The sequence below is a fragment of the Physcomitrium patens genome, chromosome 21, assembly GCF_059467195.1.
Source record: "Physcomitrium patens ecotype Gransden chromosome 21, ASM5946719v1, whole genome shotgun sequence".
NCBI lineage: Eukaryota > Viridiplantae > Streptophyta > Bryopsida > Funariales > Funariaceae > Physcomitrium > Physcomitrium patens.
In genome coordinates this window covers 3,044,915-3,066,093 of record NC_143430.1, presented here as the reverse complement: position 1 = coordinate 3,066,093, position 21,179 = coordinate 3,044,915, and the positions used below count along the sequence as shown (strand labels likewise).

The 21,179-nt window shown below is 70.5% G+C and overlaps 1 protein-coding gene across 6 annotated transcripts in view; it reads right to left on the bottom strand.

Annotated features, from left to right (window-relative positions):
- The window catches only part of LOC112274513 (uncharacterized), a 40,230-nt gene that overhangs the window by 443 nt on the left and 18,608 nt on the right, over positions 1-21,179 (bottom strand). For all 6 annotated transcript variants that reach the window (XM_090245672.1, XM_090245675.1, XM_090245674.1 and 3 more), the window contains one exon: positions 63-21,179. This exon is cut by the window's right edge. In XM_090245672.1, the coding sequence (XP_090101798.1) occupies positions 63-21,179 (21,117 nt within the window). The remainder of the gene's footprint in view (positions 1-62) is intronic.

The window sequence follows — 21,179 nt, the reverse complement described above, 5'->3', positions numbered from 1 at the left end:
AGAGAAAGACAGCACAATACCAGAACAAGAGATGTGTAAGGCAAAAATCAAAGAAAACTCACCAGCCTCACCAACACCACATTCCATAGATTCATCTGTACCAATCGAACTGGCTGCTGACAAAGGCGCCGGAGGCCAAGGAAGCCCAACCACCTTGTTCACCTTAGTTTTAACCTGCTGAAGAAACTCATCAGTTCTCTTCGCCGCAACCTCCACAGGCCTCTTCTTCAAAAATGGAAGATTCCAAACGGAATTAACATTCTCACCAACATCTCCAAATCCCGACGACGAGCTCGATCCATAAAAACCAAACTCAGAAAACGCAATCGCCGGAACAACCACATCCGAAGAACATGAAGAAGACTTATTAACACCAGAAACAACCCCAACCGCTGAAGCAGCACCCAAAGGAACGGCTGCTTCCTCAAACGGAAATTCGGTCGAAACAACAGCCTCAACCATAGCATCTGGTACAGCCTCAGGTACAGCCTCTGGTACCACCTCCTCGCTCGCCACCGGCAGCTCCACCTCGCGCGACTCCACCTCAGGGGCCACCTCGGGGGCGGCCTCGGCCTCCTTCACCTCCTCAGCGACGGCTGCCTCGGGCGCAGCCGCCTCCGCCACTGGGGCCTCTGGCTCTGCAACCTCCGGCACGACCTCGGCCTCCATCGCCTCCTCCACCACAGGGGCAGCGGCCTCCTCAGCCACAGCCTCCTCTTCCACCGCCACTGCGGGGGCCTCTTCGACCACAGCCTCCTCGGCCTTGGGGGCCTCCACCTCCGCCACGGGTGCGGGGGCGGCCTCCTCCTCAACCTCGGCACTTGCGGCAGCCACCTCCGCCTCAGAAACGGCTTCTGGTACGGCTTCTGGTACAGCCTCTGGTACCACCTCCTCGCTAGCCACCGGCAGCTCCACCTCGCGCGACTCCACCTCAGGGGCCACCTCGGGGGCGGCCTCGGCCTCCTTCACCTCCTCAGCGACGGCTGCCTCGGGCGCAGCCGCCTCCGCCACTGGTGCCTCTGGCTCTGCAACCTCCGGCACGACCTCGGCCTCCTTCGCCTCCTCCACCACAGGGGCAGCGGCCTCCTCAGCCACGGCCTCCTCTTCCGCCGCCACTGCGGGGGCCTCTTCGACCACAGCCTCCTCGGCCTTGGGGGCCTCCACCTCCGCCACGGGTGCGGGGGCGGCCTCCTCCTCAACCTCGGCACTTGCGGCAGCCACCTCCGCCTCAGAAACGGCTTCTGGTACGGCTTCTGGTACAGCCTCTGGTACCACCTCCTCGCTAGCCACCGGCAGCTCCACCTCGCGCGACTCCACCTCAGGGGCCACCTCGGGGGCGGCCTCGGCCTCCTTCACCTCCTCAGCGACGGCTGCCTCGGGCGCAGCCGCCTCCGCCACTGGGGCCTCTGGCTCTGCAACCTCCGGCACGACCTTGGCCTCCTTCGCCTCCTCCACCACAGTGGCAGCAGCCTCCTCTTCTACCGCCACTGCGGGGGCCTCTTCGACCACAGCCTCCTCCGCCTTGGGGGCCTCCACCTCCGCCACGGGTGCGGGGGCGGCCTCCTCCTCAACCTCGGCACTTGCGGCAGCCACCTCCGCCTCAGCCACGGCTTCTGGTACCGCTTCTGGTACAGCCTCTGGTACCACCTCCTCGCTCGCCACCGGCAGCTCCACCTCGCGCGACTCCACCTTAGGGGCCACCTCGGGGACGGCCTCGGCCTCCTCCACCTCCTCAGCGACGGCTGCCTCGAGCGCAGCCGCCTCCGCCACTGGGGCCTCTGGCTCTGCAACCTCCGGCACGACATCGGCCTCCTTCGCCTCCTCCACCACAGGGGCAGCAGCCTCCTCAGCCACGGCCCCCTCTTCCACCGCCACTGCGGGGGCCTCTTCGACCACAGCCTCCTCCGCCTTGGGGGCCTCCACCTCCGCCACGGGTGCGGGGGCGGCCTCCTCCTCAACCTCGGCACTTGCGGCAGCCACCTCCGCCTTAGCCACTGCTTCTGGTACCGCTTCTGGTACAGCCTCTGGTACCACCTCCTCGCTAGCCACCGGCAGCTCCACCTCGCGCGACTCCACCTCAGGGGCCACCTCGGGGGCGGCCTCGGCCTCCTTCACCTCCTCAGCGACGGCTGCCTCGGGCGCAGCCGCCTCCGCCACTGGGGCCTCTGGCTCTGCAACCTCCAGCACGACCTCGGCCTCCTTCGCCTCCTCAACCACAGTGGCAGCAGCCTCCTCTTCTACCGCCACTGCGGGGGCCTCTTCGACGACAGCCTCCTCGGCCTTGGGGGCCTCCACCTCCGCCACGGATGCGGGGGCGGCGTCCTCCTCAACCTCGGCACTTGCGGCAGCCACCTCCGCCTCAGAAACGGCTTCTGGTACGGCTTCTGGTACAGCCTCTGGTACCACCTCCTCGCTAGCCACCGGCAGCTCCACCTCGCGCGACTCCACCTCAGGGGCCACCTCAGGGGCGGCCTCGGCCTCCTTCACCTCCTCAGCGACGGCTGCCTCGGGCGCAGCCGCCTCCGCCACTGGGGCCTCTGGCTCTGCAACCTCCGGCACGACCTCGGCCTCCTTCGCCTCCTCCAACACAGTGGCACCAGCCTCCTCTTCCACCGCCACTGCGGGGGCCTCTTCGACCACAGCCTCCTCGGCCTTGGGGGCCTCCACCTCCGCCACGGGTGCGGGGGCGGCCTCCTCCTCAACCTCGGCACTTGCGGCAGCCACCTCCGCCTCAGCCACGGCTTCTGGTACCGCTTCTGGTACAGCCTCTGGTACCACCTCCTCGCTCGCCACCGGCAGCTCCACCTCGCGCGACTCCACCTCAGGGGCCACCTCGGGGACGGCCTCGGCCTCCTCCACCTCCTCAGCGACGGCTGCCTCGGGCGCAGCCGCCTCCGCCACTGGGGCCTCTGGCTCTGCAACCTCCGGCACGACCTCGGCCTCCATCGCCTCCTCCACCACAGGGGCAGCGGCCTCCTCAGCCACAGCCTCCTCTTCCACCGCCACTGCGGGGGCCTCTTCGACCACAGCCTCCTCGGCCTTGGGGGCCTCCACCTCCGCCACGGGTGCGGGGGCGGCCTCCTCCTCAACCTCGGCACTTGCGGCAGCCACCTCCGCCTCAGAAACGGCTTCTGGTACGGCTTCTGGTACAGCCTCTGGTACCACCTCCTCGCTAGCCACCGGCAGCTCCACCTCGCGCGACTCCACCTCAGGGGCCACCTCGGGGGCGGCCTCGGCCTCCTTCACCTCCTCAGCGACGGCTGCCTCGGGCGCAGCCGCCTCCGCCACTGGTGCCTCTGGCTCTGCAACCTCCGGCACGACCTCGGCCTCCTTCGCCTCCTCCACCACAGGGGCAGCGGCCTCCTCAGCCACGGCCTCCTCTTCCGCCGCCACTGCGGGGGCCTCTTCGACCACAGCCTCCTCGGCCTTGGGGGCCTCCACCTCCGCCACGGGTGCGGGGGCGGCCTCCTCCTCAACCTCGGCACTTGCGGCAGCCACCTCCGCCTCAGAAACGGCTTCTGGTACGGCTTCTGGTACAGCCTCTGGTACCACCTCCTCGCTAGCCACCGGCAGCTCCACCTCGCGCGACTCCACCTCAGGGGCCACCTCGGGGGCGGCCTCGGCCTCCTTCACCTCCTCAGCGACGGCTGCCTCGGGCGCAGCCGCCTCCGCCACTGGGGCCTCTGGCTCTGCAACCTCCGGCACGACCTTGGCCTCCTTCGCCTCCTCCACCACAGTGGCAGCAGCCTCCTCTTCTACCGCCACTGCGGGGGCCTCTTCGACCACAGCCTCCTCCGCCTTGGGGGCCTCCACCTCCGCCACGGGTGCGGGGGCGGCCTCCTCCTCAACCTCGGCACTTGCGGCAGCCACCTCCGCCTCAGCCACGGCTTCTGGTACCGCTTCTGGTACAGCCTCTGGTACCACCTCCTCGCTCGCCACCGGCAGCTCCACCTCGCGCGACTCCACCTTAGGGGCCACCTCGGGGACGGCCTCGGCCTCCTCCACCTCCTCAGCGACGGCTGCCTCGAGCGCAGCCGCCTCCGCCACTGGGGCCTCTGGCTCTGCAACCTCCGGCACGACATCGGCCTCCTTCGCCTCCTCCACCACAGGGGCAGCAGCCTCCTCAGCCACGGCCCCCTCTTCCACCGCCACTGCGGGGGCCTCTTCGACCACAGCCTCCTCCGCCTTGGGGGCCTCCACCTCCGCCACGGGTGCGGGGGCGGCCTCCTCCTCAACCTCGGCACTTGCGGCAGCAGCCTCCGCCTTAGCCACTGCTTCTGGTACCGCTTCTGGTACAGCCTCTGGTACCACCTCCTCGCTAGCCACCGGCAGCTCCACCTCGCGCGACTCCACCTCAGGGGCCACCTCGGGGGCGGCCTCGGCCTCCTTCAGCTCCTCAGCGACGGCTGCCTCGGGCGCAGCCGCCTCCGCCACTGGGGCCTCTGGCTCTGCAACCTCCGGCACGACCTTGGCCTCCTTCGCCTCCTCCACCACAGTGGCAGCAGCCTCCTCTTCTACCGCCACTGCGGGGGCCTCTTCGACCACAGCCTCCTCCGCCTTGGGGGCCTCCACCTCCGCCACGGGTGCGGGGGCGGCCTCCTCCTCAACCTCGGCACTTGCGGCAGCCACCTCCGCCTTAGCCACGGCTTCTGGTACCGCTTCTGGTACAGCCTCTGGTACCACCTCCTCGCTCGCCACCGGCAGCTCCTGCTCGCGCGACTCCACCTCAGGGGCCACCTCGGGGGCGGCCTCGGCCTCCTTCACCTCCTCAGCGACGGCTGCCTCGGGCGCAGCCGCCTCCGCCACTGGGGCCTCTGGCTCTGCAACCTCCAGCACGACCTCGGCCTCCTTCGCCTCCTCAACCACAGTGGCAGCAGCCTCCTCTTCTACCGCCACTGCGGGGGCCTCTTCGACGACAGCCTCCTCGGCCTTGGGGGCCTCCACCTCCGCCACGGATGCGGGGGCGGCGTCCTCCTCAACCTCGGCACTTGCGGCAGCCACCTCCGCCTCAGAAACGGCTTCTGGTACGGCTTCTGGTACAGCCTCTGGTACCACCTCCTCGCTAGCCACCGGCAGCTCCACCTCGCGCGACTCCACCTCAGGGGCCACCTCAGGGGCGGCCTCGGCCTCCTTCACCTCCTCAGCGACGGCTGCCTCGGGCGCAGCCGCCTCCGCCACTGGGGCCTCTGGCTCTGCAACCTCCGGCACGACCTCGGCCTCCTTCGCCTCCTCCAACACAGTGGCACCAGCCTCCTCTTCCACCGCCACTGCGGGGGCCTCTTCGACCACAGCCTCCTCGGCCTTGGGGGCCTCCACCTCCGCCACGGGTGCGGGGGCGGCCTCCTCCTCAACCTCGGCACTTGCGGCAGCCACCTCCGCCTCAGCCACGGCTTCTGGTACCGCTTCTGGTACAGCCTCTGGTACCACCTCCTCGCTCGCCACCGGCAGCTCCACATCGCGAGACTCCACCTCAGGGGCCACCTCGGGGACGGCCTCGGCCTCCTCCAACTCCTCAGCGACGGCTGCCTCGGGCGCAGCCGCCTCCGCCACTGGGGCCTCTAGATCTGCAACCTCCGGCACGACCTCAGCCTCCTTCGCCTCCTCCACCACAGGGGCAGCGGCCTCCTCAGCCACGGACTCCGCTTCCACCGCCACTGCGGGGGCCTCTTCGACCACAGCCTCCTCGGCCTTGGGGGCCTCCACCTCCGCCACGGGTGCGGGGGCGACCTCCTCCTCAACCTCGGCACTTGCGGCAGCCACCTCCGCCTCAGCCACGGCTTCTTGTACCGCTTCTGGTACAGCCTCTGGTACCACCTCCTCGCTCGCCACCGGCAGCTCCACCTCGCGCGACTCCACCTCAGGGGCCACCTCGGGGACGGCCTCGGCCTCCTCCACCTCCTCAGCGACGGCTGCCTCGGGCGCAGCCGCCTCCGCCACTGGGGCCTCTGGCTCTGCAACCTCCGGCACGACCTCGGCCTCTTTCGCCTCCTCCACCACAGGGGCACCGGCCTCCTCAGCCACGGCCTCCTCTTCCACCGCCACTGCGGGGGCCTCTTCGACCACAGCCTCCTCGGCCTTGGGGGCCTCCAACACCGCCACGGGTGCGGGGGCGGCCTCCTGCTCAACCTCGGCACTTGCGGCAGCCACCTCCGCCTCAGCCACGGTTTCTGGTACCGCTTCTGGTACAGCCTCTGGTACCACCTCCTCGCTCGCCACCGGCAGCTCCACCTCGCGCGACTCCACCTCTGGGTTCACGTCGGGGGTGGCCTCGGCCTCCTTCACCTCCTCAGCGACGGCTGCCTCGGGCGCAGCCGCCTCCGCCACTGGGGCCTCTGGCTCTGCAACCTCCGGCACGACCACGGCCTCCTTCGCCTCCTCCACCACAGGGGCAGCGGCCTCCTCAGCCACGGCCTCCTCTTCCGCCGCCACTGCGGGGGCCTCTTCGACCACAGCCTCCTCGGCCTTGGGGGCCTCCACCTCCGCCACGGGTGCGGGGGCGGCCTCCTCCTCAACCTCGGCACTTGCGGCAGCCACCTCCGCCTCAGAAACGGCTTCTGGTACGGCTTCTGGTACAGCCTCTGGTACCACCTCCTCGCTCGCCACCGGCAGCTCCACCTCGCGCGACTCCACCTCAGGGGCCACCTCGGGGACGGCCTCGGCCTCCTCCACCTCCTCAGCGACGGCTGCCTCGGGCGCAGCCGCCTCCGCCACTGGGGCCTCTGGCTCTGCAACCTCCGGCACGACCTCGGCCTCCATCGCCTCCTCCACCACAGGGGCAGCGGCCTCCTCAGCCACAGCCTCCTCTTCCACCGCCACTGCGGGGGCCTCTTCGACCACAGCCTCCTCGGCCTTGGGGGCCTCCACCTCCGCCACGGGTGCGGGGGCGACCTCCTCCTCAACCTCGGCACTTGCGGCAGCCACCTCCGCCTCAGCCACGGCTTCTGGTACCGCTTCTGGTACAGCCTCTGGTACCACCTCCTCGCTCGCCACCGGCAGCTCCACCTCGCGCGACTCCACCTCAGGGGCCACCTCGGGGACGGCCTCGGCCTCCTCCACCTCCTCAGCGACGGCTGCCTCGGGCGCAGCCGCCTCCGCCACTGGGGCCTCTGGCTCTGCAACCTCCGGCACGACCTCGGCCTCCATCGCCTCCTCCACCACAGGGGCAGCGGCCTCCTCAGCCACAGCCTCCTCTTCCACCGCCACTGCGGGGGCCTCTTCGACCACAGCCTCCTCGGCCTTGGGGGCCTCCACCTCCGCCACGGGTGCGGGGGCGGCCTCCTCCTCAACCTCGGCACTTGCGGCAGCCACCTCCGCCTCAGAAACGGCTTCTGGTACGGCTTCTGGTACAGCCTCTGGTACCACCTCCTCGCTAGCCACCGGCAGCTCCACCTCGCGCGACTCCACCTCAGGGGCCACCTCGGGGGCGGCCTCGGCCTCCTTCACCTCCTCAGCGACGGCTGCCTCGGGCGCAGCCGCCTCCGCCACTGGTGCCTCTGGCTCTGCAACCTCCGGCACGACCTCGGCCTCCTTCGCCTCCTCCACCACAGGGGCAGCGGCCTCCTCAGCCACGGCCTCCTCTTCCGCCGCCACTGCGGGGGCCTCTTCGACCACAGCCTCCTCGGCCTTGGGGGCCTCCACCTCCGCCACGGGTGCGGGGGCGGCCTCCTCCTCAACCTCGGCACTTGCGGCAGCCACCTCCGCCTCAGAAACGGCTTCTGGTACGGCTTCTGGTACAGCCTCTGGTACCACCTCCTCGCTAGCCACCGGCAGCTCCACCTCGCGCGACTCCACCTCAGGGGCCACCTCGGGGGCGGCCTCGGCCTCCTTCACCTCCTCAGCGACGGCTGCCTCGGGCGCAGCCGCCTCCGCCACTGGGGCCTCTGGCTCTGCAACCTCCGGCACGACCTTGGCCTCCTTCGCCTCCTCCACCACAGTGGCAGCAGCCTCCTCTTCTACCGCCACTGCGGGGGCCTCTTCGACCACAGCCTCCTCCGCCTTGGGGGCCTCCACCTCCGCCACGGGTGCGGGGGCGGCCTCCTCCTCAACCTCGGCACTTGCGGCAGCCACCTCCGCCTCAGCCACGGCTTCTGGTACCGCTTCTGGTACAGCCTCTGGTACCACCTCCTCGCTCGCCACCGGCAGCTCCACCTCGCGCGACTCCACCTTAGGGGCCACCTCGGGGACGGCCTCGGCCTCCTCCACCTCCTCAGCGACGGCTGCCTCGAGCGCAGCCGCCTCCGCCACTGGGGCCTCTGGCTCTGCAACCTCCGGCACGACATCGGCCTCCTTCGCCTCCTCCACCACAGGGGCAGCAGCCTCCTCAGCCACGGCCCCCTCTTCCACCGCCACTGCGGGGGCCTCTTCGACCACAGCCTCCTCCGCCTTGGGGGCCTCCACCTCCGCCACGGGTGCGGGGGCGGCCTCCTCCTCAACCTCGGCACTTGCGGCAGCCACCTCCGCCTTAGCCACTGCTTCTGGTACCGCTTCTGGTACAGCCTCTGGTACCACCTCCTCGCTAGCCACCGGCAGCTCCACCTCGCGCGACTCCACCTCAGGGGCCACCTCGGGGGCGGCCTCGGCCTCCTTCACCTCCTCAGCGACGGCTGCCTCGGGCGCAGCCGCCTCCGCCACTGGGGCCTCTGGCTCTGCAACCTCCGGCACGACCTTGGCCTCCTTCGCCTCCTCCACCACAGTGGCAGCAGCCTCCTCTTCTACCGCCACTGCGGGGGCCTCTTCGACCACAGCCTCCTCCGCCTTGGGGGCCTCCACCTCCGCCACGGGTGCGGGGGCGGCCTCCTCCTCAACCTCGGCACTTGCGGCAGCCACCTCCGCCTCAGCCACGGCTTCTGGTACCGCTTCTGGTACAGCCTCTGGTACCACCTCCTCGCTCGCCACCGGCAGCTCCACCTCGCGCGACTCCACCTTAGGGGCCACCTCGGGGACGGCCTCGGCCTCCTCCACCTCCTCAGCGACGGCTGCCTCGAGCGCAGCCGCCTCCGCCACTGGGGCCTCTGGCTCTGCAACCTCCGGCACGACATCGGCCTCCTTCGCCTCCTCCACCACAGGGGCAGCAGCCTCCTCAGCCACGGCCCCCTCTTCCACCGCCACTGCGGGGGCCTCTTCGACCACAGCCTCCTCCGCCTTGGGGGCCTCCACCTCCGCCACGGGTGCGGGGGCGGCCTCCTCCTCAACCTCGGCACTTGCGGCAGCCACCTCCGCCTTAGCCACTGCTTCTGGTACCGCTTCTGGTACAGCCTCTGGTACCACCTCCTCGCTAGCCACCGGCAGCTCCACCTCGCGCGACTCCACCTCAGGGGCCACCTCGGGGGCGGCCTCGGCCTCCTTCACCTCCTCAGCGACGGCTGCCTCGGGCGCAGCCGCCTCCGCCACTGGGGCCTCTGGCTCTGCAACCTCCGGCACGACCTTGGCCTCCTTCGCCTCCTCCACCACAGTGGCAGCAGCCTCCTCTTCTACCGCCACTGCGGGGGCCTCTTCGACCACAGCCTCCTCCGCCTTGGGGGCCTCCACCTCCGCCACGGGTGCGGGGGCGGCCTCCTCCTCAACCTCGGCACTTGCGGCAGCCACCTCCGCCTTAGCCACGGCTTCTGGTACCGCTTCTGGTACAGCCTCTGGTACCACCTCCTCGCTCGCCACCGGCAGCTCCTGCTCGCGCGACTCCACCTCAGGGGCCACCTCGGGGGCGGCCTCGGCCTCCTTCACCTCCTCAGCGACGGCTGCCTCGGGCGCAGCCGCCTCCGCCACTGGGGCCTCTGGCTCTGCAACCTCCAGCACGACCTCGGCCTCCTTCGCCTCCTCAACCACAGTGGCAGCAGCCTCCTCTTCTACCGCCACTGCGGGGGCCTCTTCGACGACAGCCTCCTCGGCCTTGGGGGCCTCCACCTCCGCCACGGATGCGGGGGCGGCGTCCTCCTCAACCTCGGCACTTGCGGCAGCCACCTCCGCCTCAGAAACGGCTTCTGGTACGGCTTCTGGTACAGCCTCTGGTACCACCTCCTCGCTAGCCACCGGCAGCTCCACCTCGCGCGACTCCACCTCAGGGGCCACCTCAGGGGCGGCCTCGGCCTCCTTCACCTCCTCAGCGACGGCTGCCTCGGGCGCAGCCGCCTCCGCCACTGGGGCCTCTGGCTCTGCAACCTCCGGCACGACCTCGGCCTCCTTCGCCTCCTCCAACACAGTGGCACCAGCCTCCTCTTCCACCGCCACTGCGGGGGCCTCTTCGACCACAGCCTCCTCGGCCTTGGGGGCCTCCACCTCCGCCACGGGTGCGGGGGCGGCCTCCTCCTCAACCTCGGCACTTGCGGCAGCCACCTCCGCCTCAGCCACGGCTTCTGGTACCGCTTCTGGTACAGCCTCTGGTACCACCTCCTCGCTCGCCACCGGCAGCTCCACATCGCGAGACTCCACCTCAGGGGCCACCTCGGGGACGGCCTCGGCCTCCTCCAACTCCTCAGCGACGGCTGCCTCGGGCGCAGCCGCCTCCGCCACTGGGGCCTCTAGATCTGCAACCTCCGGCACGACCTCAGCCTCCTTCGCCTCCTCCACCACAGGGGCAGCGGCCTCCTCAGCCACGGACTCCGCTTCCACCGCCACTGCGGGGGCCTCTTCGACCACAGCCTCCTCGGCCTTGGGGGCCTCCACCTCCGCCACGGGTGCGGGGGCGACCTCCTCCTCAACCTCGGCACTTGCGGCAGCCACCTCCGCCTCAGCCACGGCTTCTTGTACCGCTTCTGGTACAGCCTCTGGTACCACCTCCTCGCTCGCCACCGGCAGCTCCACCTCGCGCGACTCCACCTCAGGGGCCACCTCGGGGACGGCCTCGGCCTCCTCCACCTCCTCAGCGACGGCTGCCTCGGGCGCAGCCGCCTCCGCCACTGGGGCCTCTGGCTCTGCAACCTCCGGCACGACCTCGGCCTCCTTCGCCTCCTCCACCACAGGGGCACCGGCCTCCTCAGCCACGGCCTCCTCTTCCACCGCCACTGCGGGGGCCTCTTCGACCACAGCCTCCTCGGCCTTGGGGGCCTCCACCTCCGCCACGGGTGCGGGGGCGGCCTCCTCCTCAACCTCGGCACATGCGGCAGCCACCTCCGCCTCAGAAACGGCATCTGGTACGGCTTCTGGTACAGCCTCTGGTACCACCTCCTCGCTAGCCACCGGCAGCTCCACCTCGCGGGACTCCACCTCAGGGGCCACCTCGGGGGCGGCCTCGGCCTCCTTCACCTCCTCAGCGACGGCTGCCTCGGGCGCAGCCGCCTCCGCCACTGGGGCCTCTGGCTCTGCAACCTCCGGCACGACCTCGGCCTCCTTCGACTCCTCTAACACAGTGGCAGCAGCCTTCTCTTCCACCGCCACTGCGGGGGCCTCTTCGACCACAGCCTCCTCGGCCTTGGGGGCCTCCACCTCCGCCACGGGTGCGGGGGCGGCCTCCTCCTCAACCTCGGCACTTGCGGCAGCCACCTCCGCCTCAGCCACGGCTTCTGGTACCGCTTCTGGTACAGCCTCTGGTACCACCTCCTCGCTAGCCACCGGCAGCTCCACCTCGCGCGACTCCACCTCAGGGGCCACCTCGAGGGCGGCCTCGGCCTCCTTCACCTCCTCAGCGACGGCTGCCTCGGGCGCAGCCGCCTCCGCCACTGGGGCCTCTGGCTCTGCAACCTCCGGCACGACCTCGGCCTCCTTCGCCTCCTCCACCACAGGGGCAGCGGCCTCCTCAGCAACGGCCTCCTCTTCCACCGCCACTGCGGGGGCCTCTTCGACCACAGCCTCCTCCGACTTGGGGGCCTCCACCTCCGCCACGGGTGCGGGGGCGGCCTCCTCCTCAACCTCGGCACTTGCGGCAGCCACCTCCGCCTCAGCCACGGCATCTGGTACCGCTTCTGGTACAGCCTCTGGTACCACCTCCTCGCTCGCCACCGGCAGCTCCACCTCGCGCGACTCCACCTCAGGGGCCACCTCGGGGGCGGCCTCGGCCTCATTCACCTCCTCAGCGACGGCTGCCTCGGGCGCAGCCGCCTCCGCCACTGGGGCATCTGGCTCAGCAACCTCCGGCACGACCTCGGCCTCCTTCGCCTCCTCCACCACAGTGGCAGCAGCCTCCTCTTCCACCGCCACTGCGGGGGCCTCTTCGACCACAGACTCCTCAGCCTTGGGGGCCTCCACCTCCGCCACGGGTGCGGGGGCGGCCTCCTCCTCAACCTCGGCACTTGCGGCAGCCACCTCCGCCTCAGCCACGGTTTCTGGTACCGCTTCTGGTACAGCCTCTGGTACCACCTCCTCGCTCGCCACCGGCAGCTCCACCTCGCGCGACTCCACCTCAGGGGCCACCTCGGGGGCGGCCTCGGCCTCATTCACCTCCTCAGCGACGGCTGCCTCGGGCGCAGCCGCCTCCGCCACTGGGGCATCTGGCTCAGCAACCTCCGGCACGACCTCGGCCTCCTTCGCCTCCTCCACCACAGTGGTAGCAGTCTCCTCTTCCACCGCCACTGCGGGGGCCTCTTCGACCACAGCCTCCTCGGCCTTGGGGGCCTCCACCTCCGCCACGGGTGCGGGGGCGGCCTCCTCCTCAACCTCGGCACTTGCGGCAGCCACCTCCGCCTCAGCCACGGTTTCTGGTACCGCTTCTGGTACAGCCTCTGGTACCACCTCCTCGCTCGCCACCGGCAGCTCCACCTCGCGCGACTCCACCTCAGGGGCCACCTCGGGGGCGGCCTCGGCCTCATTCACCTCCTCAGCGACGGCTGCCTCGGGCGCAGCCGCCTCCGCCACTGGGGCATCTGGCTCAGCAACCTCCAGCACGACCTCGGCCTCCTTCGCCTCCTCCACCACAGTGGCAGCAGCCTCCTCTTTCACCGCCACTGCGGGGGCCTCTTCGACCACAGACTCCTCGGCCTTGGGGGCCTCCACCTCCGCCACGGGTGCGGGGGCGGCCTCCTCCTCAACCTCGGCACTAGCGGCAGCCACCTCCGCCTCAGCCAAGGCTTCTGGTACCGCTTCTGGTACAGCCTCTGGTACCACCTCCTCGCTCGACACCGGCAGCTCCACCTCGCGCGACTCCACCTTAGGGGCCACCTCGGGGACGGCCTCGGCCTCCTCCACCTCCTCAGCGACGGCTGCCACGAGCGCAGCCGCCTCCGCCACTGGGGCCTCTGGCTCTGCAACCTCCGGCACGACATCGGCCTCCTTCGCCTCCTCCACCACAGGGGCAGCAGCCTCCTCAGCCACGGCCCCCTCTTCCACCGCCACTGCGGGGGCCTCTTCGACCACAGCCTCCTCCGCCTTGGGGGCCTCCACCTCCGCCACGGGTGCGGGGGCGGCCTCCTCCTCAACCTCGGCACTTGCGGCAGCCACCTCCGCCTCAGAAACGGCTTCTGGTACGGTTTCTGGTACAGCCTCTGGTACCACCTCCTCGCTACCTACCGGCAGCTCCACCTCGCGCGACTCCACCTCAGGGGCCACCTCGGGGGCGGCCTCGGCCTCCTTCACCTCCTTAGCGACGGCTGCCTCGGGCGCAGCCGCCTCCGCCACTGGGGCCTCTGGCTCTGCAACCTCCGGCACGACCTCGGCCTCCTTCGCCTCCTCCAACACAGTCGCAGCAGCCTCCTCTTCCACCGCCACTGCGGGGGCCTCTTCGACCACAGCCTCCTCGGCCTTGGGGGCCTCCACCTCCGCCACGGGTGCGGGGGCGGCCTCCTCCTCAACCTCGGCACTTGCGGCAGCCACCTCCGCCTCAGCCACGGCTTCTGGTACCGCTTCCTGTACAGCCTCTGGTACCACCTCCTCGCTCGCCACCGGCAGCTCCACCTCGCGCGACTCCACCTCAGGGGCCACCTCGGGGACGGCCTCGGCCTCCTCCACCTCCTCAGCGACGGCTGCCTCGGGCGCAGCGGCCTCCGCCACTGGGGCCTCTGGCTCTGCAACCTCCGGCACGACCTCGGCCTCCTTCGCCTCCTCCACCACAGGGGCAGCGGCCTCCTCAGCGACAGCCTCCTCGTCCACCGCCACTGCGGGGGCCTCTTCGACCACAGCCTCCTCGGCCTTGGGGGCCTCCACCTCCGCCACGGGTGCGGGGGCGGCCTCCTCCTCAACCTCGGCACTTGCGGCAGCCACCTCCGCCTCAGCCACTGTTTCTGGTACCGCTTCTGGTACAGCCTCTGGTACCACCTCCTCGCTCGCCACCGGCAGCTCCACCTCGCGCGACTCCACCTCAGGGGCCACCTCGGGGGCGGCCTCGGCCTCCTTCACCTCCTCAGCGACGGCTGCCTCGGGCGCAGCCGCCTCCGCCACTGGGGCCTCTGGCTCTTCAACCTCCGGCACGACCTCGGCCTCCTTCGCCTCCTCCACCACAGGGGCAGCGGCCTCCTCAGCAACGGCCTCCTCTTCCACCGCCACTGCGGGGGCCTCTTCGACCACAGCCTCCTCCGACTTGGGGGCCTCCACCTCCGCCACGGGTGCGGGGGCGGCCTCCTCCTCAACCTCGGCACTTGCGGCAGCCACCTCCGCCTCAGCCACAGCATCTGGTACCGCTTCTGGTACAGCCTCTGGTACCACCTCCTCGCTCGCCACCGGCAGCTCCACCTCGCGCGACTCCACCTCAGGGGCCACCTCGGGGGCGCCCTTGGCCTCCTTCACCTCCTCAGAGACGGCTGCTTCGGGCGCAGCCGCCTCCGCCACTGGGGCCTCTGGCTCTGCAACCTCCGGCACGACCTTGGCCTCCTTCGCCTCCTCCACCACAATGGCAGCAGCCTCCTCTTCTACCGCCACTGCGGGGGCCTCTTCGACCACAGCCTCCTCCGCCTTGGGGGCCTCCACCTCCGCCACGGGTGCGGGGGCGGCCTCCTCCTCAACCTCGGCACTTGCGGCAGCCACCTCCGCCTCAGCCACGGCTTCTGGTACCGCTTCTGGTACAGCCTCTGGTACCACCTCCTCGCTCGCCACCGGCAGCTCCACCTCGCGCGACTCCACCTCAGGGGCCACCTCGGGGGCGCCCTCGGCCTCATTCACCTCCTCAGCGACGGCTGCCTCGGGCGCAGCCGACTCCGCCACTGGGGCATCCTGCTCAGCAACCTCCGGCACGACCTCGGCCTCCTTCGCCTCCTCCACCACAGTGGTAGCAGTCTCCTCTTCCACCGCCACTGCGGGGGCCTCTTCGACCACAGCCTCCTCGGCCTTGGGGGCCTCCACCTCCGCCACGGGTGCGGGGGCGGCCTCCTCCTCAACCTCGGCACTTGCGGCAGCCACCTCCGCCTCAGCCACAGTTTCTGGTACCGCTTCTGGTACAGCCTCTGGTACCACCTCCTCGCTCGCCACCGGCAGCTCCACCTCGCGCGACTCCACCTCAGGGGCCACCTCGGGGGCGGCCTCGGCCTCATTCACCTCCTCAGCGACGGCTGCCTCGGGCGCAGCCGCCTCCGCCACTGGGGCATCTGGCTCAGCAACCTCCGGCACGACCTCGGCCTCCTTCGCCTCCTCCACCACAGTGGCAGCAGCCTCCTCTTCCACAGCCACTGCGGGGGCCTCTTCGACCACAGACTCCTCGGCCTTGGGGGCCTCCACCTCCGCCACGGGTGCGGGGGCGGCCTCCTCCTCAACCTCGGCACTTGCGGCAGCCACCTCCGCCTCAGCCACGGTTTCTGGTACCGCTTCTGGTACAGCCTCTGGTACCACCTCCTCGCTCGCCACCGGCAGCTCCACCTCGCGCGACTCCACCTCAGGGGCCACCTCGGGGGCGGCCTCGGCCTCATTCACCTCCTCAGCGACGGCTGCCTCGGGCGCAGCCGCCTCCGCCACTGGGGCATCTGGCTCAGCAACCTCCGGCACGACCTCGGCCTCCTTCGCCTCCTCCACCACAGTGGTAGCAGTCTCCTCTTCCACCGCCACTGCGGGGGCCTCTTCGACCACAGCCTCCTCGGCCTTGGGGGCCTCCACCTCCGCCACGGGTGCGGGGGCGGCCTCCTCCTCAACCTCGGCACTTGCGGCAGCCACCTCCGCCTCAGCCACGGTTTCTGGTACCGCTTCTGGTACAGCCTCTGGTACCACCTCCTCGCTCGCCACCGGCAGCTCCACCTCGCGCGACTCCACCTCAGGGGCCACCTCGGGGGTGGCCTCGGCCTCATTCACCTCCTCAGCGACGGCTGCCTCGGGCGCAGCCGCCTCCGCCACTGGGGCATCTGGCTCAACAACCTCCGGCACGACCTCGGCCTCCTTCGCCTCCTCCACCACAGTGGCAGCAGCCTCCTCTTCCACCGCCACTGCGGGGGCCTCTTCGACCACAGACTCCTCGGCCTTGGGGGCCTCCACCTCCGCCACGGGTGCGGGGGCGGCCTCCTCCTCAACCTCGGCACTCGCGGCAGCCACCTCCGCCTCATCCAAGGCTTCTGGTACCGCTTCTGGTACAGCCTCTGGTACCACCTCCTCGCTCGACACCCGCAGCTCCACCTCGCGCGACTCCACCTTAGGGGCCACCTCGGGGACGGCCTCGGCCTCCTCCACCTCCTCAGCGACAGCTGCCACGAGCGCAGCCGCCTCCGCCACTGGGGCCTCTGGCTCTGCAACCTCCGGCACGACCTCGGCCTCCTTCGCCTCCTCCACCACAGTGGTAGCAGCCTCCTCAGCCACGGCCCCCTCTTCCACCGCCACTGCGGGGGCCTCTTCGACCACAGCCTCCTCGGCCTTGGGGGCCTCCACCTCCGCCACGGGTGCGGGGGCGGCCTCCTCCTCAACCTCGGCACTTGCGGCAGCCACCTCCGCCTCAGCCACAGTTTCTGGTACCGCTTCTGGTACAGCCTCTGGTACCACCTCCTCGCTCGCCACCGGCAGCTCCACCTCGCGCGACTCCACCTCAGGGGCCACCTCGGGGGCGGCCTCGGCCTCATTCACCTCCTCAGCGACGGCTGCCTCGGGCGCAGCCGCCTCCGCCACTGGGGCATCTGGCTCAGCAACCTCCGGCACGACCTCGGCCTCCTTCGCCTCCTCCACCACAGTGGCAGCAGCCTCCTCTTCCACAGCCACTGCGGGGGCCTCTTCGACCACAGACTCCTCGGCCTTGGGGGCCTCCACCTCCGCCACGGGTGCGGGGGCGGCCTCCTCCTCAACCTCGGCACTTGCGGCAGCCACCTCCGCCTCAGCCACGGTTTCTGGTACCGCTTCTGGTACAGCCTCTGGTACCACCTCCTCGCTCGCCACCGGCAGCTCCACCTCGCGCGACTCCACCTCAGGGGCCACCTCGGGGGCGGCCTCGGCCTCATTCACCTCCTCAGCGACGGCTGCCTCGGGCGCAGCCGCCTCCGCCACTGGGGCATCTGGCTCAGCAACCTCCGGCACGACCTCGGCCTCCTTCGCCTCCTCCACCACAGTGGTAGCAGTCTCCTCTTCCACCGCCACTGCGGGGGCCTCTTCGACCACAGCCTCCTCGGCCTTGGGGGCCTCCACCTCCGCCACGGGTGCGGGGGCGGCCTCCTCCTCAACCTCGGCACTTGCGGCAGCCACCTCCGCCTCAGCCACGGTTTCTGGTACCGCTTCTGGTACAGCCTCTGGTACCACCTCCTCGCTCGCCACCGGCAGCTCCACCTCGCGCGACTCCACCTCAGGGGCCACCTCGGGGGTGGCCTCGGCCTCATTCACCTCCTCAGCGACGGCTGCCTCGGGCGCAGCCGCCTCCGCCACTGGGGCATCTGGCTCAACAACCTCCGGCACGACCTCGGCCTCCTTCGCCTCCTCCACCACAGTGGCAGCAGCCTCCTCTTCCACCGCCACTGCGGGGGCCTCTTCGACCACAGACTCCTCGGCCTTGGGGGCCTCCACCTCCGCCACGGGTGCGGGGGCGGCCTCCTCCTCAACCTCGGCACTCGCGGCAGCCACCTCCGCCTCATCCAAGGCTTCTGGTACCGCTTCTGGTACAGCCTCTGGTACCACCTCCTCGCTCGACACCCGCAGCTCCACCTCGCGCGACTCCACCTTAGGGGCCACCTCGGGGACGGCCTCGGCCTCCTCCACCTCCTCAGCGACAGCTGCCACGAGCGCAGCCGCCTCCGCCACTGGGGCCTCTGGCTCTGCAACCTCCGGCACGACATCGGCCTCCTTCGCCTCCTCCACCACAGGGGCAGCAGCCTCCTCAGCCACGGCCCCCTCTTCCACCGCCACTGCGGGGGCCTCTTCGACCACAGCCTCCTCCGCCTTGGGGGCCTCCACCTCCGCCACGGGTGCGGGGGCGGCCTCCTCCTCAACCTCGGCACTTGCGGCAGCCACCTCCGCCTCAGAAACGGCTTCTGGTACGGTTTCTGGTACAGCCTCTGGTACCACCTCCTCGCTACCTACCGGCAGCTCCACCTCGCGCGACTCCACCTCAGGGGCCACCTCGGGGGCGGCCTCGGCCTCCTTCACCTCCTTAGCGACGGCTGCCTCGGGCGCAGCCGCCTCCGCCACTGGGGCCTCTGGCTCTGCAACCTCCGGCACGACCTCGGCCTCCTTCGCCTCCTCCAACACAGTCGCACCAGCCTCCTCTTCCACCGCCACTGCGGGGGCCTCTTCGACCACAGCCTCCTCGGCCTTGGGGGCCTCCACCTCCGCCACGGGTGCGGGGGCGGCCTCCTCCTCAACCTCGGCACTTGCGGCAGCCACCTCCGCCTCAGCCACGGCTTCTGGTACCGCTTCTTGTACAGCCTCTGGTACCACCTCCTCGCTCGCCACCGGCAGCTCCACCTCGCGCGACTCCACCTCAGGGGCCACCTCGGGGACGGCCTCGGCCTCCTCCACCTCCTCAGCGACGGCTGCCTCGGGCGCAGCGGCCTCCGCCACTGGGGCCTCTGGCTCTGCAACCTCCGGCACGACCTCGGCCTCCTTCGCCTCCTCCACCACAGGGGCAGCGGCCTCCTCAGCGACAGCCTCCTCGTCCACCGCCACTGCGGGGGCCTCTTCGACCACAGCCTCTTCGGCCTTGGGGGCCTCCACCTCCGCCACGGGTGCGGGGGCGGCCTCCTCCTCAACCTCGGCACTTGCGGCAGCCACCTCCGCCTCAGCCACGGTTTCTGGTACCGCTTCTGGTACAGCCTCTGGTACCACCTCCTCGCTCGCCACCGGCAGCTCCACCTCGCGCGACTCCACCTCAGGGGCCACCTCGGGGGCGGCCTCGGCCTCCTTCACCTCCTCAGCGACGGCTGCCTCGGGCGCAGCCGCCTCCGCCACTGGGGCCTCTGGCTCTGCAACCTCCGGCACGACCTCGGCCTCCTTCGCCTCCTCCACCACAGGGGCAGCGGCCTCCTCAGCAACGGCCTCCTCTTCCACCGCCACTGCGGGGGCCTCTTCGACCACAGCCTCCTCCGACTTCGGGGCCTCCACCTCCGCCACGGGTGCGGGGGCGGCCTCCTCCTCAACCTCGGCACTTGCGGCAGCCACCTCCGCCTCAGCCACGGCATCTGGTACCGCTTCTGGTACAGCCTCTGGTACCACCTCCTCGCTCGCCACCGGCAGCTCCACCTCGCGCGACTCCACCTCAGGGGCCACCTCGGGGGCGCCCTTGGCCTCCTTCACCTCCTCAGAGACGGCTGCTTCGGGCGCAGCCGCCTCCGCCACTGGGGCCTCTGGCTCTGCAACCTCCGGCACGACCTTGGCCTCCTTCGCCTCCTCCACCACAGTGGCAGCAGCCTCCTCTTCTACCGCCACTGCGGGGGCCTCTTCGACCACAGCCTCCTCCGCCTTGGGGGCCTCCACCTCCGCCACGGGTGCGGGGGCGGCCTCCTCCTCAACCTCGGCACTTGCAGCAGCCACCTCCGCCTCAGCCACGGCTTCTGGTACCGCTTCTGGTACAGCCTCTGGTACCACCTCCTCGCTCGCCACCGGCAGCTCCACCTCGCGCGACTCCACCTCAGGGGCCACCTCGGGGGCGGCCTCGGCCTCATTCACCTCCTCAGCGACGGCTGCCTCGGGCGCAGCCGCCTCCGCCACTGGGGCATCCTGCTCAGCAACCTCCGGCACGACCTCGGCCTCCTTCGCCTCCTCCACCACAGTGGTAGCAGTCTCCTCTTCCACCGCCACTGCGGGGGCCTCTTCGACCACAGCCTCCTCGGCCTTGGGGGCCTCCACCTCCGCCACGGGTGCGGGGGCGGCCTCCTCCTCAACCTCGGCACTTGCGGCAGCCACCTCCGCCTCAGCCACGGTTTCTGGTACCGCTTCTGGTACAGCCTCTGGTACCACCTCCTCGCTCGCCACCGGCAGCTCCACCTCGCGCGACTCCACCTCAGGGGCCACCTCGGGGGCGGCCTCGGCCTCATTCACCTCCTCAGCGACGGCTGCCTCGGGCGCAGCCGCCTCCGCCACTGGGGCATCTGGCTCAGCAACCTCCGGCACGTCCTCGGCCTCCTTCGCCTCCTCCACCACAGTGGCAGCAGCCTCCTCTTCCACCGCCACTGCGGGGGCCTCTTCGACCACAGACTCCTCGGCCTTGGGGGCCTCCACCTCCGCCACGGGTGCGGGGGCGGCCTCCTCCTCAACCTCGGCACTTGCGGCAGCCACCTCCGCCTCAGCCAAGGCTTCTGGTACCGCTTCTGGTACAGCCTCTGGTACCACCTCCTCGTTCGCCACCGGCAGCTCCACCTCGCGCGACTCCACCTTAGGGGCCACCTCGGGGACGGCCTCGGCCTCCTCCACCTCCTCAGCGACGGCTGCCACGAGCGCAGCCGCCTCCGCCACTGGGGCCTCTGGCTCTGCAACCTCCGGCACGACATCGGCCTCCTTCGCCTCCTCCACCACAGGGGCAGCAGCCTCCTCTTCCACCGCCACTGCGGGGGCCTCTTCGACCACAGCCTCCTCGGCCTTGGGGGCCTCCACCTCCGCCACGGGTGCGGGGGCGGCCTCATCCTCAACGTCGGCACTTGCGGCAGCCACCACCGCCTCAGCCACGGCTTCTGGTACCGCTTCTGGTACAGCCTCTGGTACCACCACCTTGCTCGCCACCGGCAGCTCCACCTTGCGCGACTCGCCCTCAGGGGCCACCTCGGGGACGGCCTCGGCCTCCTCCACCTCCTCAGCGACGGCTGCCTCGAGCGCAGCCGCCTCCGCCACTGGGGCCTTTGGCTCTGCAACCTTCGGCACGACCTCGGCCTCCTTCGCCTCCTCCAACACAGTGGCAGCAGCCTCCTCTTCCACCGCCACTGCGGGGGCCTCTTCGA